This window comes from Phascolarctos cinereus, unplaced genomic scaffold (genome assembly GCF_003287225.1).
Source record: "Phascolarctos cinereus isolate Bilbo 61053 unplaced genomic scaffold, phaCin_HiC Scaffold_3;HRSCAF=262, whole genome shotgun sequence".
Classification (NCBI taxonomy): domain Eukaryota; kingdom Metazoa; phylum Chordata; class Mammalia; order Diprotodontia; family Phascolarctidae; genus Phascolarctos; species Phascolarctos cinereus.
In genome coordinates, this window is record NW_027555736.1 from 131,668,186 (window position 1) to 131,686,373 (window position 18,188).

The 18,188-nt window shown below is 38.1% G+C and overlaps 1 protein-coding gene across 4 annotated transcripts in view; it reads right to left on the minus strand.

Moving 5' to 3' along the window:
- FAM169B (Protein) overlaps positions 1-18,188 on the minus strand; it is a 103,698-nt gene that overhangs the window by 51,265 nt on the left and 34,245 nt on the right. For 3 of the 4 annotated variants that reach the window (XM_020964090.2, XM_020964065.1, XM_020964082.2), the window contains 2 exons: positions 9,191-9,324; positions 4,854-4,953 (listed from right to left, as the gene is read on the minus strand). In XM_020964090.2, coding sequence (XP_020819749.1) covers positions 4,854-4,953; positions 9,191-9,324 — 234 coding nt within the window. Of the gene's footprint in view, positions 1-4,853; positions 4,954-9,190; positions 9,325-17,321; positions 17,425-18,188 lie in introns of those variants that run through there. The other variant, XM_078151164.1, reaches the window with a different exon arrangement.

An 18,188-nucleotide genomic window follows, 5' to 3' on the forward strand; every position in this document is an offset into this window, starting at 1 on the left:
ATACTAATATCATCCTTCCCTCTCCGCATTAGAATTATCTTCTACGGTATCTCCTTCAATTTCCTTATCAATACTCGAGCTTGAATTCTTATTAGACTGTTGTTGGAGCAGTCGTGGGGGGAGCTGGGTTGTATTGCTTCCTCCTCCTCTGCCATCTTGGTTGACCATCTCTTGCGACAGCAATAGACCAATAATTGGTCTCCCTGTCTCTAAGCCATCCTCCTCAAAGCTGATAAATTATTACTCCTGAAGTGCTGCTGATATTCCTAAGACACTGATGATTTCATCCTACTACTTAAAATCTTCAAAAGCTAACAACAATTGACTTATACCAACTCCTCAGTCTTGCATTTAATACCTTCTACAATCTTTTTCTTTTTCTATTCCTTTCCTAGTCATTTCATATTATTCTCCTTTCTGGCTTCTCCACTTTATTCAAAATAATGTGCTAGTTATTCGCCATATATGACATTTCATTTCCTACCTCTATGCTTTTGCACAAGTGCTCCTCCAAGTGGGCAGTGCACTCCCTTCCCCCTCACCTGTACCTCACCAAACCCCTAGTACAACACAGAGACTAACTCTTATCTATTCTCTCCCTTTAAAATTACTTTGCACACACTTTATTTATCTGTGTACACACTGTATCATCTCAGGACTCTGAAGGGCAGGTGTTAGCTTACTGTTTTGTATTCTCCCAGACTAGCACAGTGCCTTGCACATAGTGGGCACTTTTAATAAATGATCTTTTAAAATTGATCAACAAGTTCAAGACCTTTTAAATAGACAATAATGTTGAAGAAAGATAATGGCGAGGGTGGGGCACAAAGTCAGGAGACATAACAGAATATGATGAAGTGAAAAACAAACTTTAAAAAATTATATATATACACTACAGATCAACTTTATGGAATCAGTACTCAAAATTCTTATACAGTCAAGCTTTAAGTGCTTCATTACTTACTAACATCCTGACTGCAAAGTCAGGCTAATGTTTACTGCTTGTCACAGGGGAATTTGTAATTCAAGGATGTTTTTCATTTGCTTATAGGACTATCGGAAATTGCCATGATGGATACAACCAACTTATCAATAATTAACTCTTATGCACATCCCACTTACTTATCAAATAGCTTCTGGTTCTTTTCATATCCTTTCCACCTCCCCACCACCCCAGTTCTTATATATATAACTTGTGTAATAAAATTACAAACAGACTAGCAATACATTTTAGCAGTGTCAAAATTAAGCTTTCTGAAAAGCACATAGCACATCAATGTGAAGGTCTGCTCATTAGTAATAATAATAACTAACATTATATATATATATATATATATATATATATATATATATATATAGCACTTTGCTAAGCACTTTACAGTACTATCTCAGTTGACCTTCACAACAACTGTGGGAAGTTGGTGCTGTCATTATCCCCATTTTACAGTTGAGAAAACTGAATCAAACAGAAGTTAAGTGACTTGCCCAAGGTCATACAGCTACTTTGTGTCCAAGGCTGAATTTGAACTCAAGTCTTCTGGACTTCAGAGTAGGTACTCTACCACCACCCCACCCAGCTGCCCCATTAAGCATTCAAAATAGATGTGACTCAGAGCTTTTAGACCACAGGACATGGTGCATGACAATGAAGTGCATTTGTAAAAGCACTAATCCACGCTTTTGTTAAGGACCAAATTAAAAAACACAGAAAACGTTAAAATATGTTTCCTTTTTCTAAGTCATGAGAACTCAAGGCACCAACAATGCCTCAGTATGGCCCACAACAGTGGAAAAACATGTGGAAACCTTAAATTCTTATTGTATAGAGCCCCACATTCTAGTCTGCTGTGGAAAAGTCCAAAGTGAGATTTCTTGGAGCTTATGAATATTTATTATACATTCTTAAAAGCAAAAAAGGCTTCAATATAAATAGGAAACACATTTATAAGCATGGGTGAGTTGTTTACATTATGTAAATTCTAAAAAGATCCATGACTAGAGTTTTGTTAAATGTTTTAAGGAACTGCAGTTCTGAGAGTCGGAGATTTTAGTTAAATGATCACACAATTTCATAATTTTAAATATTTAGGTTTAAAAAAACCCCAATATACCCAATGTTTTATACTTTTATAAATTCTAAGTTAAAAGAGAACAAATTTATTCTTGGTTTTATAAATCCAGGGCAAGGGGGAAGTAACAATAATAACTAATATCCAACAAACATTCACTAAGTGCTTACTATGTGGAAGGCAAGGCATGATGCTAGGCATTGAACTACCAAAAATCTTTCTTGGTGATAACATTTTTCCATTTGGGGATAACAAAAAGTCTTTTTCTTAACACACTAAAATCCCCAAGCACCAACAAAGGAGAGTTTCAGAGAAAACTGATTTCCCATGCATTGACCAGAAAGAAAATTGGGGAATGATTTAAAAGTCCATATTAAATCTATTCCTCCAGTCTAAAAGGGGAACTTTAGCAGGTACCTAGTAACCTAGGGGACAAAATTAGAGCCCAAATGAGTGACTCTTAAATGACCTAGGTATTTTTATCATATGTGTGATGTAATTGCAAGAAGCATACCATGGTATAGGAGACCAAGTAAGGAGAGATATGTTCATACAGTATTAAGATATTTATCTATTATATATTTATATGTAAAAAACACAACTCACTAATTTTATCCAAAACCCATTCTTCTTCTGGGTTTCCCTATTTCGGTCACAGGCCCTACCAGCCTTCCAGTCATGAGGTTCACAGCCTCAATGTCATAGTCAGCACCTCATTTTCACTCATCTCACACATTCATTCAATCAGTTGCAATTTCCTATACTGCAATAGCCTCCTAATTTGGTTTCCTTTCCTCAAGTCTCTCCCCTCTCCAATCCATACTCTAAAGGGACAGAGATATTCATAAAGCACAGGTCTGACCATGTCATTTCCCTACTCAGAAACTCCACTGGCTCCGAATTATCTCAAGGATCAAATATAAACTCCTATATTTGTCATTTAAAGCCTTTCATACCCTGGTTCCGATTTACCTTGCAAGCCCCCAATTCCTCATTACACTCCACAATACAACCAAAGTGGCCTTCTTACAGTTTGTCACAGATGTCATTCATTCTTCCATCTTGGTGCCTTTTCAGTTACATCCACCTTGCCTAGAATCTACTCCCTCCTCACTTCCAACTCATAGAATCCCTGTTCCTTTGATACTCAACTGAAATGCCACCTTCTGTCTACGTGGAGGCTCTTATAGGTTCCCTCAGAAGCTAATCCCTTCCTGTCATAAATTACTTCGTATTCATTTTGTATGTGGCATCTATAACACACATATACATATATACACAATGTAAGGTCTTTGAAAAAAGAGTTTTCTGAGCTCACAACAGTCCCAATAGTTTAGTTTCAATATGGGAACAAATAAGACACTTGTCATTCAAAAGTTAGCAAAAGGAGATTTGCTAAAATGGAAATTTCTCCATTGCAAGAGAAAGATATTCAATAAGGATAGGTATTGAGAACACCTCAAATTGATTCAGCTGGGCAAGCTCACTTATCCAAGTTGCCTATCTTAATCCACCATCCAAGCATCAGACCTCTCCTAAAGCTCCTCATGGCTGTTCTGTACTTAGGTGACCAGGAAACAAAGTCAAGAGCTTTAAGGATGGTCTCAATATCTTTCAAGGAAAAAGCTAATCTAACTTGCACGGAAGGCAAGGTGAATGAAATTGCTCCTACCCCACACAGCCTATTTCCCTTTAATCTATATGTAATCTATCGCAGCACTTAGCACACAGTACTGGTACTTTAAGAATACTAAGGGATTGTCTGATTTATTTAATATGTTGTGATGCTTTTGCTTGCTTGTTATATACCTGAACTTTGTAAAAGGCCTCCCAGTACAAGTGGCCCATAGATATATTTATATAGATATAGATATATATGGGCCACATACATACATACATACACACACACACACACACACACACACACACACACACACACACACACATGTTGAACTCATTTTGTTGAGCTAGATACAGTACATTTATCTCCTGGTTTAACTACTGCCCAAATAGCCTCCAATCACACATACAACAAGGGCACATGGTAAAGATGCTTCTAAGAAATAATGAGTTGGCTCATTTGCAAAACTTTGCTGAGTGCAAATTTAAATTTATATGCTGTTTCACTAGACAATACTGAATTTAGATGGAAAATATCATGAAGTCAAGAGCAATCTTTTCTTTATTTGATAACTTGACATATCTATTCACCAGTTTTGAGGGACACTCATACTCTGCAGACCCTCCAACTCCAGAAAAATATACTGACTACAGTACCTTCATATTTGGCCATATTACATAATCTTTAAAAATGGGCACCCACAGACATAATAATACATTGTATAAAACAGAGAGTAAATGGAATGCCATCCTCCAAAAGATTCCATTTTAAAAGGTAAAAGGTTTCTACAAATGGACTTTCTATAAAGCTGAGGGAGCTTAAATAACACCCTGGGTTAGAGAGAGTCAGTCATTGTCCAAACTAAAATAAGAATTGAGTTCTTGACTTCCATGACTACAGAAGTCATTTTCCTGATTTACTACCCTTTGAATATTGTCATTTGGGAGGAGATTGCTGATATGAATCTAATACAAATATTGACACAAACATCAATCAACAGACATAAAAGGCATGCCACTTGGTTCCTAAAAACTCTGTAAAACATAAGCTTTGTCTTGTTGTTCTCAAGACCATAAAAACACCACCTTCATTTTCCAGTTATATTAATTGCTACACCATTAACACAGGATTCTTGCTTCAATGCTCTATTAACAAGTACTAACCTGTCTTTCTGTCCTGGGGATTAACCAAAACCAATATTTTATGTTTAGGTTCATCACGGTACATAGGAAGGAAGCAAACAGAGTCATCTTCAAGTTTAACCTAAAAAATGAAAAAAAAAAGTTCTTTCATCCTGTACAAGACTACAAGAAAATGCTTTGCTAATAAAAGTATATTCATCAGAAGTACAGTTTTTGATAGGTTAATTTGATAGGACAATGTCCAACTTTATTAAAGAGACAAGTAAATATTCCTTACTATATTATATCCCTAAGCAATTTATGATAACCTATCTCCCCTTCTGCACAAATGTGAATTTCTGTCTCTCTATCTCTGTCTCTTTCTCTTTCCATATATATACATACACACACATAGAGATATATATGTAGAGAAAGAAGATGGAATTATGGATTATAGAACAGATACATGAATAACATACTATAGATTATTATACAAATATATAACATGCATATATACATAGATGTAGATTATTATACATATATGTATTGTATGTATACACACACACACACATAAAGAGAGAGAAGAACACATACTTGTGCAAAAGGAAAAACAGGTGGGGGGGAGAGAGAAAGAAAAAGAAGAGAGAGAAGGAAAGACAGAGAGACACAGAGAGAGAGCACAAAGACAGCCTTACAGGAGAAGGCATTAGTAGCTGGGGAACCAGATGAGCTCTTACAATGACAGTGCTTGTGTTTAATCTCAAAGGAAGCCAGGGAGACCTAGGTTGGGAGGCAGAGAATTCCAGACATGAAGAAGAGCCAGTGCAAAGATGTGGTGACAAGAGATGGAGAATTATGTCTGAGGAACAGCCAGTATGCCAGTGTGGCTGGGCTGCAGAATACATGGAGGAAAGGAATGAGTTCAAAGGCACACTACCTCATCACTACCCTCAGCCTCTCTGATTTGAGGGCAGGGCCATGAACTCCAACCTCCACTTCAGGAGAGAGCTCACCTCAGGCATTATTACATCATTATTCTTGCTGTTGTTATTTATTATTTTTATTATTACTTATAATCATATTATTACTGCTATTATTGTTATTTATTTTTCTTTTTACTATTATTACATATACATTACATTGTAATAGAATCCTTAGGGATAGGGACTGCCTTTCTTTTTTCTTATTTGTATTCCCAAGGCTTAATACAGCACATAATAGATTCTTAATGACTGTTTACTGATTGACTGATTTAAAAGGCTGGAAAGATAGAAATTTGAAGGTTAAGAGCCTTAAATATCAAATGAAGCTTATATTTTATTGTAGGGGTAATAGGTAGCTATTAGAGTTTATTGAGTAGGAAGGTTAACATAGGCCCAGATCTGTACTTCAGGAAAATCATTTTCACAGCTATGTGGAAGCTCCAGTGTATACTAAATGGAAAATAACCCAGGGCTTCTTTCACTCCCACTGGTCCCAGAATAAGATAAATGCCTTAAGCTGTATCTCTGGCTTTGTTCCAGCCAAATAATCCTGGGAAAGTCATATCCCTCTTGGTGCCCTGCAGTGCTTAGATTTGCCTCACGGGCTGGCACTACCAAGAACAATATTCCTGCATTTTCCCTCGTTTTGACTATTAGTACTAGCCAAGACAGGATAGTATGTGCAGGGTCCATGACTCCCTTTGGCGAAGAGAGAACACCTCTCAAGTTTCCACATCCAAAACCATCATTACAGTTATAATGGGGTCCTCTACTACCCACTGTGAAGTTAAGGGTCATAGTCCTTCATTATAAATTCTGTTTTGAGAATTGAAGAGTATAAAAAAAGATAAGGGGAAACCATGCCAACTACAGTGAACAGCAAATGGTTTACAAGAGTTTCCTCCACCCCATCATAGCAACAGAAAACTCAGGGCCCTTCTGTTGTTTTTCTGCTTTGACTTTTTTTCGTGATTTTTTTTTTTCTAAACCAACAGATCCATGAAATTCTTGGTTATTTCATGCCGTAAAGGTGAATAAAGAAAACACTGAGATCTTCAAATAACTTTCACTGGGGAGCTCCCAGTTACGTTATTACTCAAAGATCAATTTTGAGTGGACAATGTCAAAGTGGGGAAAATCCTTACTTATGAATGCAAAGGCAATCCAAGGAGCCAAATCAAAGAAGTCTGAAGGAAAAACAGGCCTCCAAACTCTTCTTCATTTGTGACTCTACTCTGCATTTGCTATTCTGCCTGGTTTTAACTCCAAGGAACAAGATGCCCCCAGGTCAGGAACCCCTTGGATCTCCTTCTCCCCCCTCCCTTTCCTGCCTTTCTTTACATGTTGCCTCTTCTCCACCCCCACCCCCTTCCCTGTTAGACTGTAAGATCCTTGAGGGGAGAGACTGTCTTTCTTTTCATTAATTGTATCCCCAGTGTTTAGCTCACGGGTAGGGAACCTGGGGGCTCAAGGCCACATGTGGCCCTCTAGGTCCTCAAATTCAGCCCTTTGACTGAATTCAAACTTCACTGAACAAACCCCCTTAATAAAAGGATTTGTTCTGTAAAACTTGGATTCAGTCAAAAGACCACACCCAAGGACCTAGAAGGCCACATGTGGCCTCAAGGCTGCTGGTTCCACACCCCTGGTTTAGCACAATGCCTGGCTGGATTGGAGAGACTGGATTTGGCTAGGAAAAAGCTTCCCAACATACTACTGAATATTATGGATGCCAGGGAACCCATCATTTCTCATCTTTGCATCCCCAGCATACAGCACATTCCTTACATGGCAAAGACAGTTAATACAGGTTTCCCAGACAGGATGGACAAAAGCCAAGGAGTTTACCCCACATCCCCAAGGTCAAAGTAAAGGCCCAATCCTTTTACCAGTGAGGATACTCCAAGCTTCAAGCCATAGATGGTATGAAATCAAATGTCTTTTTTTTTTTTTATCAAAACTTCCCTTTTGGGAAGGGGCAGGGTAGTTACAAAACCCTGAAGGCATTTTCTTTGTTTATGTCTTAGGAAAGCAACTGGCTGGAAGAGCTGTATTGTTTTGTAGGATTGGGGCTGAAGACATAACAATAAATAACATTCAGAATGGTGGGGGAGGGGGAGTCCGGTTATACTTTCAGCCACAGATAGGAATGAAATCCTAAATAAATGAAGGCTGAAACTTTTTTATCGTCCTACCCGGTTGGGCTGCCGAGAGTCCCCCTCCAACTCACAAACAATCCACAACCCCCTTACGTTAACCCATAAGAAATAAAACCAAAAAGGTGAAAGCATCCAAATGAGTCAGGGACTCAAGAAAATGCCTTCCTCTGACTTTGTTTTGTTCCCTTACTACCTTGCCATATTACCTATTTTTCCACTAGAGGGCACTAAATGAGTGTCAAGTCTGGGACCTCCGTCCCCAGGCAAACCATATGAAAGTTACACCATATGAACTGGCTTCTTCTGGGAATGACTACAAAATATTTGTCTCCAAAATCTCAAGGAAGCCGCATTGTAAACTGCACAAACCATTGTTTTAATTAACTCTGGAACAGCTTCAGTACAGTGTAATAAACCATATCTTCCTCAGCCAAGCCTTTCAGCCTGCTGGAGGGGGGCCTCAGCTGTGAAAATAGCCAGTATTTGAGTTCAGAAGTTGTAAATCTGAATTCTCATACGTTACAAAATGTGCTTTAAAAACAAATAAACAAACAAATCAGCCTCGAAGCTGAAACGATGTTGGCTTACTTGGGGGTACTGGAAGAGAGGGTGAAATCGCTTCTCTATGATTAGTTGATACAAAAGCAATAAAACAGAATGACAATTTTAGCTCTTTAGAAGAACTTTAGGGACAATTTATTGTGATCCCTTCATTTTACAGATAAGGAAACAGAGGCTCAGAGGGAGAAGTAACTTTGTTAAGGTTACAAGGCTAAGCAATAGCTGAGCCAGAATTAGAATCCTCTTCACTAGCCTGGACACTTCATAAGGAAAAGGATGAGGCGTTAGCTAAACTTCCTATCACCTGCTTGCCTCACTTTGCACAGAACTCTGTCCCCCATAGGTGCTCAATAAATGTTTGTCACACTGATCCAAGCTTAGGCCACTGAAATCTCTGCCCACTGCTCTTTGCTGAACATAATGCTGAATTATGCAATTTTTTTTCTAACAAGAGAGGTTTCTTTTTTTCTTCTGCCATTACACTAGTTTTATATATTAGAAAATTTTATTTCAAAACAAATTAACCCCCATCAGAAAAAAAAATGTTGACAATCTTGAGGTGCTACTGGAAGAAATAAATAAAGCAAACATCACAAAGTTCATTATACATTCCAAGTTAGAAAGGAAAAAAATATTCATTACCTGTCCTTCAATACTAAGAAACTTGTCACATTACCTTTTCACCAGTAGGAAGAGAATAGTACTCAGGAGAAGTACCAGCTTGTTCCCCAAATGTGGAATAGTAGGCTACAGCTGACTCCTGAACCACTTCAGGGTTATCTTCCAAAATGTCCACGGGGTAAAAGTGTGCTAAGGAAAAATTACAAGGAGCTTAGACTGATTTGAGTTAAAAGGGAAAATCTCAAATATTAAAAAGGATTTAAATTTCACTCTTGCTTCTGCAAATGATGCTCATTTGTAATGAATAGGAGCAGTAGCAGCAGGCACTCAGGGAAAATAGAAGATAGTCATGATGGTCGGGATTGCACCAACATTGATGGTTTTGAGTTAAATATGCACACTCATGAATGCCTGCAGAAGACTGAGCATTCTGTTCAAGAGACCAGGTTGCTAAAGACATCCAGGAATAAATTACAGAGATTTCCATTTCCATCACAATTTCTCATTTATAAATGTTTGTTGAATTGGATTGAACTGAATTTATATTAGAATGTGGGCTTCCGTCTTTATAGCTATACTTTCGACATTCTCTATGTAGCTTCAACAGCTACCAGCAGTGGCCACATTAATGAACAAATCACTTGAAGGCTTATGCTACTTTGCATGAAAAAGAGTTGGGGTTAATTTGGTGATCCAAATTCCAATACCGATGATTGTATCCTACCTCTTAAATTCACTTTATGGGTTCAACAGGATTTGCTACTTCCTGTCCCTAGTTGTACTATTGCATTGGGGTCTGTAAATCTCAACATAGAAATACATTTTACCTTAATGGTTAGTTCAAATTCTCAGTCAGACAAGCAACATATAAGTGTGTAGGCAAATGGGCAGATGGACTAATATACCACATATATCATATTTTTTTCAAGAATTTATACCTTTCATATACTTTCTCTACCATTACATTTTGAGAAGAAAATCAAAAAATTGTTCCACTGTATAATTACATCTACCTACTCATCACACACACACACACACACACACACACACACACACACATACACACGCTCGCGCGCTCTCCAACTACTTTCTTTGGAACAACAAATTCCTTGTTAACAGGAGTTTCTCAAAGCAGTCTAGCCTGAGTTGACAAAGGTTTAATTTAAAGGAAAGGGCAAAAGTGTTCTGTTCCATGGACTAGAGTGAGTTCTGTCTCTCTCTCCTGAGCCATGGTTATAAAACTATAAGGTGCTGAAAGGAACCTCCAACATTATAAGACAGAAGAACCAATAAAGAGTTAGGGCTCTAATTGCTATCTGGTCCTTCTAGATCAAAGGTGTATATAAATCAAACCTGAAACCAAAAAGGAAAGATCTTTCTATATTATATAAATGCAAAGAGTGTGTGTGTGTGTGTGTTGCCCATATAGGGTTATGTGTGTCCACATGTGTTTGTCAAAATATGGCTAAAAGGGGGAAGACAGCAAAGCAGAAGACTGGCATCAGAAGCTGGTTATTCTGTTCTCCTCAGTAGAAGGGTACCAGACTAGAATTGTATCGATCAGACACCCCCACCCAAAATAGTCTTGAGGAAGTAATTTTTAGGTTCAAGCTGAGTTCTTGATCATTATCCCTTAATGGAGGAGTACTCTAAACTATATATCCCTTTCTACCAAATGTCAGTTACATAAAAACTACATAGCAAACGGACCCATTTATCTAAGCCAATACCAAACAAAATCAGATAAGTTATATGGATGAGAACATACCAGACAACACAGAGTGAATGAGCTCTCTCACTGGGAGCCTGATATCTCAGTTCAACCAAGAGTCCCAGATCTCATTCAAGGGGAAATCCTCTGAAGTGTCTGGCATAATAAGCTGAAGTGACTAAGGTGCCAGCTCCTTTACATGTTAGCTTCTTCCTAGAGTCTTCTCTCCCTTCAGGCACATCTCTCTGAAAAGAATCTGGAACCACATGTCTTCCCTCTTAAAGCCAGGAGGCAGAAGACCAAAATCTCTCCTTTCTCAAGACCTGACCAAATCTGCCTTTCATGCAGGTGGGAAGCATTAATCAATCTCCACCAAGGAGGACAATCTTATAAAAATGAGCTTTGCAATACAAGGATCTAAGATATCTCCAAAGGCCTCATGATGGAAAATGTTATCCACATCCAGAAAAAGAACTATGGAGTTTGAATGCAGATCGAAGCATTCTATTTGTTATTTTTTTTCTTCTGTTGTGTTTTGTTTCCTCATTCTGGTGGTTCCTCCTATTAGTTCTAATTCTTACTTACAACATTACTAATGTGAAAATATGTTTAATAGGAATGTATATATATATATATGTATGTATATATATATATAGCCTATATCAGATCGTGCACCTTCTTCGGGAGGGAGGTGTGGAGGGAAAAGGAGAAAAATAAAACTCAAAAGCTTATGGAAATGATTGCTGATAATTCAAAATAAATTAATTTTTAAAAATAAGCTTTGAGCCCCTGGTTCCATAAGCATCCTTCTAGTCACTTGAAAATCACTGCCCTCTTCCTATTTTATCTCTTACTGTGTGCATTCTTTCTTTTTTTTTTTTTTAAGTAGATTAAGGAATGCTAAAAGGAAGAGTGAAAGTTTAGGGTTCAATTTTCAAATTTCATTTCAATTTTATAATTGCTCACGGTCTTGCTTTTAGACCTATGGTAGCTTAATTTCATTTTCGCCCTGAGCCTGTGGGCACTAATAAATTGTATAGGTACCACACTATACCTACACAACTGGCCCACAGTTAGCACCTTCTTCTAAATCTCCAATTCCCTTGGGTCTTCACTGTCTCCTTCCCAGGCATTATCTATGGTAGGAAAAGGGGCAAATTACCTCCCTGTAGGTAGGCTGTAGGAATGCTACTGTGTAATGGACATTATACTATTGTGTCTCTTGTATAACATTTTAAAAAATGTAATATTTCACATATACCTGAAGTTTCAACAAACACTTGCCTACTGAAATTGCTAATTCCTCTCAAAGGCTTTCAGTTGGTTTCCCATTGGAATGCCAATATAAAAATGTTCACTATATATATTTATATTTAGTAAACAAAATGAACAGGGGTTAAGGAGGAAAGGAACTGAGCCACTTCAATGCTATTTTGTTTATTCCATTGGGCTAGCTCCAGGTAGCAATCTTTTGGACCTCAAAAACTCATTTAGACCATGCCAAATGGGTAGCTACTTCAATTACAACCTCTGCTAGGCTAGTGACTATCTGCAAGGCTGCTTTAAAAGATTCCAAAGATACCATCATGTGCACCATCTTAAGAGACAACCTGGAAACCAAGCCCCTATTTGACAATAGGTCCAGCTGCTGTTTCAGAATAGTTTACTGCCAGGGTAGAGATGACAGAGGATCTCCCAACTTCCACTCTAAATCGGGCAGGCACGTGTAGGAAAATACACATAGTGTTTGACATAAGAACATTATTAATGATCTCCTGTAGTGTGGCTGGGCTGAATCCAGCCATGGGCACTGCCTCCTTACACATTCCCTTCATGCCGAGAGAAGGAATCAAATCCTCAGGCCACTGTGGATTGGGCAGAACAGCTGTGTAAGGGAAGGCCCACACCATGGACCCTAACCACACCACACCCTGATGGGCTGTTCCCTTGAGTAGATAGCCAGTCCTCACAGGGTTTCCCAGGAAACACTGCAGGCTGCAAAACATCTTTAGGAAACTATTAGTTAATACAGCTAGAAGAAATTCATATGTATTTTACAGCTTTTGAACCATTTGATCACTTTCTCTTTGGGGTTAAATTCCAAATGCGCCAAAAGAATTAGGGATGGATTTATATGTTCTGTGGATAGAACAAGTTTACTCTAGACATTTTCTTACTCATATACTATCCCCCAAAACTCCCAAATTAAAACTTTATAAGGGTTTTTTTAAATAAAACAGACACTTGATTATAGATTAGATGTGTGGTTTTCTATTTTTCTTAAGGACCTAACTGATCTTTATCAGGCATTAAATTACCATTATTAAAGCTCAGGAAATCAGTGCGCTATATTTGATCCATAAAGTCCTCTAAAACAAATGGCCATTAAAAAAAAAATCTTATAGCCTCCTTACATATTTTGAAGACTGGCTCAGCTGTGCTTGTGAGCAGTGCCAGGTTGCCAGCATAAATTAATCCTCATAAACAACAGTGAATGTCGGGAAAGAGGTGTGCGCTGTAGAATATTTTTAACAGTCGCAAAATAATGTGGCACATTTGCTAGTTTTCCTTTTAAAGAATCACTTTCAAATGAATTCCTGAGGCTGGAGCCATTTCAGCAGCTTTGGAATTTGGAGACTTAAAGATTCCATAGGACTCAAGAAGGCAAGGACAGGTTTTTAACCAATTAGGAAACGGGATTCCTTTAAATAGTTTTATCATATGCAGCAGTGGCACAACAGTCTATTGTGCTCTCCAGACCTAAAAGGGTGTGCTCTGAAAGGGCAATGTGTAGAATGGGTTACCAAGGTTTTTTGTTGTCTTTTTTTTTTAAAGTAATAAAAGAGGGCCTCTTTCTGAAGCCGCAGAGGAGGTACCATATAACCATAAGGAGTGTAAATTTAGAAACGAGAGGCCTACTGCGTTGTAGGGATTCCAGACATTCCAACATTCACACATTGCTTCAGAGCTCAAAGGAGCTGCCATCTTAAGGAGCCAAAGCTGGTAAACAAGGTCATTACATCACAGAGGGCCAGATTCAACAGCAACAATGGAAAGGAAAGCAACAGCTAGGTAGGGATTGCTTGCCCTTCCCCGGGACAAATGAGTTCCTTGCTGGGAGGAGAACGGATAGGATGGGGCAAAACTTTGGGTAAATCAACACATGAGGCAACAGTTACAGGTTTATGAACTTTTAAATTGATGTATATTTTTTGTATATTTGAACTTTTAAAATTTATTTAAATTGATTTTTTTTTTCTTCCTCTTGGGATAGATATCCCCCTTGCCTCTCCCCATCTGAAAAGTTCTGCAGTTCTACTCATACATACAAAATAGTTTGGTTGAGTTTCTGGAAAATTCAGGGCTTGTGAAAAAATGAGTAGTAAGGGAGCTGGACAGAACACCTCCCCTCCCTGCTTCTGGCACCCAAAGTAGCCAACACATTGCAAGACTGACCTACAACACACCTGCTCTTTTCAGTAAACGGTCCACACATAACTTTTGCCAGTGACCTAATCTGCCGCCTTTATGATTTCATTCTCCTACTCACTGTGCTGAGTTACGAGGTGGCTTTGTGGAATAAACAAATATCTGACATTTTTACACATCCACTGGAGGCGAAACTGAGACTGCCAAACTCATTTCACTTGTGATCGAAGACAGATTCAACTGCGGGTTTCCAGATGTGAAACGCTAACATGCTTTAATGGGTTGAACTGCACAGGAAATATTTTTCCAAAGCCAAAAGAATGTAATCTTTTCAGTACAATGTGAAATGCTTTTATGTAAAAGCACACAGTTGAAATTAAAGGTTCCTTTTATAATGCACTGCAGACTGTAAAAAACTGAAACTCCCAAACAAACCCCTTATTTAAGAATTCACTTTAAACCTACGTTTACAAAGTCACTCCGAAAACAAAGAAAGCAACAAATTTAAAGCATTCTTCCAGAAGTAAATTCAATTTAACAACCTTAAATCACTTTTTTTCAGATATAGCTGATGTTCCTTCCAATGTCTTTAAATTGCCTGCTACCTTGCTTTTCAATAGCTTCTTTAATTAATGTGCTACATTTGAGAAATGTATGCATCTTATTCTTATACGGTTATTCTGTCACTACTTAATTCACAAGCCAATTAAGTGCAAGTCCTAATAATCAATTACTTCTCCAAGCAGGAGGTTCATTCGATCATAAACAAAATGGCCAATATATGCAAAAGATGGCATATCTAATTTTAAATCGGGTAAATTCTCCCCACATAGACATTAATCCAAGATAACATGCTATGATTACTCATATTATAGACCTTCTTTTGCTTTAGTCAATGTAAACCATAAATATCACAACCTCATAAAGATGCATCAGTGCAGTTTAATTTTAACAAAGTAATTTTTTTTTATCTTCTAATCCTAACATCGAGATAGTAAAGATACCTTAAATAGTAGTCATGCTCCCAAGCATGATAAAGATATATCGGTACAGTTTAATTTTAACAAAGTAGAATATTTTATCTTCTAGTCCTAATGTTGAGACAGTACAGATACCTTAAATAGTAGCCATGTTCCCAAGCACTCTGAATTTACTAAGAGCGTATATTTGGGCCCTTCCATGTAACCAAGTCCGAATGGCAAGTAGTCAAGAGAAAAGCCAGCCTTAAGCCACTGAAACTGAGCAACATGAAGAGAAGACTAATTTTCAATCATAAGTCAATGATAACCTTAAAATGTAGATTTTCTGAACTAAACTTTTGGTTGATTTGCTTTTCCTGTGAAGATACGAGTTTGGTTTTTCTCAAATGCAAGTTAACCATTCATAGTCCATGCGTGACAGTTCTGAAACCTGTGGGTGGGAGGATGGGGGGGGCGGGGAGGAAGCGACACTAAAATTTCACTGGGAGGCAGCTAGGTGGTGCAGTAGATGGTGCTCTGGCCTTGGAGTCAGGATGACCTGAGTTCAAATCCAGCCTCAGACACTTGACACTTACTTGCTGTGTGACCCTGGGCAAGTCACTTAACCCGACTGCCTCACCAAAAAGCAAAAAACAAAACAAAAAAAAAACTTCACCTAGATAACTACTACTCTGAAATTTAGATTGGGTCTGGAAAGATTAATACAAGAGCACTGGAAAGCTCAAAATGCTTACAATATACTAGAGAAAGAGCATGAATCAACTCTTTTGAGGAGTTATGACATTTGTGATTACTAATACTTGTACTCTACAGAAAGATTACAGCAAAAGAAAATAAGCAAGTATTTTACAGTTTCAAAGCACCCAGAAAGTCTATCTAGACCTGATAATATCATGTCATACTAAGATACTTAATAAAAATGGTCCTTTTTCCCCTCTTTTCAGGGTTTCCCTCCAAATGGTAGTGATTTTGTATTTAGAAATTAGTTTCCATCTAAAATAATTTGAAGTGCATAATTTTACAGAAGGAATCCTGGGAGAATTACGTAATGTACTCAAAATCACATAATGGGCTTTCCCATGTACTTCTGGGAGTCCTGTTCAGCTTCTCACAGGAGGGCATACCAAGAGCTACCTACCAAGGTGAGAAAGAGAAGTCTTTTCTACTCCCCTTCCACACACTGGAGAAGATACCCGGTATTATTCATTTGACAAACAGCAGTTACAGACCACTGCCACGATGCTGTGGGTTAGGCCAGCTTACCACGCCCAGGTATATGCTTGATGTTCATAATCCTGAGAGAGAGAGTTGGGGGTAGGGGAGTGGAGAGCTTAATCTGTACTTCAAAGCTACTTATCTGTATAGGGGTGCTCCTACTGGACCCCAAGCACAAACAGCTCTGAATCACCTTGGACTCTCCCTTTCCCTTCACTCTGCTATCCACTCAGTTGCCAAGGCCTAGCGATTCTACTCAGATTGGCTCTTGCACTTAATTAAATCTCCTTGGGAGTTAAGGTAGAGTCTATCTTGTCTCTCTATCAATACAGAATGGAATTGGTACAGAATCAAAACTTTACCACATCCCTTGCCCCCTTCCCATGACCCTTCCTTGAGGACAGAGACTGTTTTCACTTTTATCTTTGTATCTCCAGCTCCTAAGCATGTTCTTGCCTCTTGCTAGGTGCTTAATAAATGCTTACTGACATGGTGACTGATTGATCTTATTTTACAGATGAAGGAACTGAGGCTTGTGCAGGTTAAATGACTTGCCCAGGATCACACATCTCGTAAGCTTCTGGGGCAGAATTCAAACTTAAGCCTTCCTGACTCCAAGTGGAATAACGTAGGAATCACATCACTAGAGTTGTCGTAAAGATCAGGTGAGACAATATATGTAGAGTGCTTTGCAGACCTTAGAGTACTACACAAACAATAGTAATAGTTGATACTTACACTTGTAGTATGAATTACTATCACCACAGGCAGCTAAGTGGAGCAACACATAGAGAGCTGGAAATGGAAAACATGGAGGTGGGAAGACCTGGGTTCAAATCTGAGATACTTACTAGCTCTGTGACCCTGTGCAGGTCATTTAACCTGGACAAGCCTCAGTTTTCTCATCTGTAAAATGGGGATAATTGTTCCTACCTTCCAAGGTTGCTGTGAAGATAAAATGAGATAATATTTGTAAAGCGTTTTGTAAACCTTAAAGTGTTCTATAAATGCCAGCAATTTTTTTTATTATACTGATACAACATTTCAACTTAGCATCAGAGAATTTAAATATTATTATAACTCCTCATACTATCTTTCTAAAATGTGTAGGAACTGGTGTGATTTTTTTTTAAATAGTAGAATGAATAAAAGGAAGGCTGGAGAGATGAAGACCCAATGGGACATAAGGAAGAGCAGAATTAAGGAACAAAGACAGAAAGCACTCTATTCCCAGCACTTGACTGACAAATTGTTCAGTTTCCCCCCAGATCAGAGGTAGGCAGCAAGCAGAAGCAAATTAACACTTCGATTTGTTGAAGACCATCTTTTTTTGCCAAAATATTCTTAGCAAAGAATTAAAAAAAACTTGGAAGACAGAATGCAGAACATATTTAATTCTCTAGCAGATGAGCAAAATTATCACTGAACAGAAGAAAGCTTTACGGAAGGTTTCCAGGTGGTGTTGGTGGAGTTTTTATTACCAAGTAATTGACAGGGAGCCTGGTGCTCTGTTATCACATATTTAATACTGGCCAACTTGCAACATGTCATTGCCTTGGCTGAGCATAAATCATCTTGTCCCAAATCTAGGATGGCAAAATGTGTGGATGATTTTACGCACAAGCCCACTCAAAGATTTATGTAATCCCAACTGCTTTCAATAGGAATTCTGATAGTTTAAACATGAATGCCTCTTAGATATTTGATCAATAGGTCCA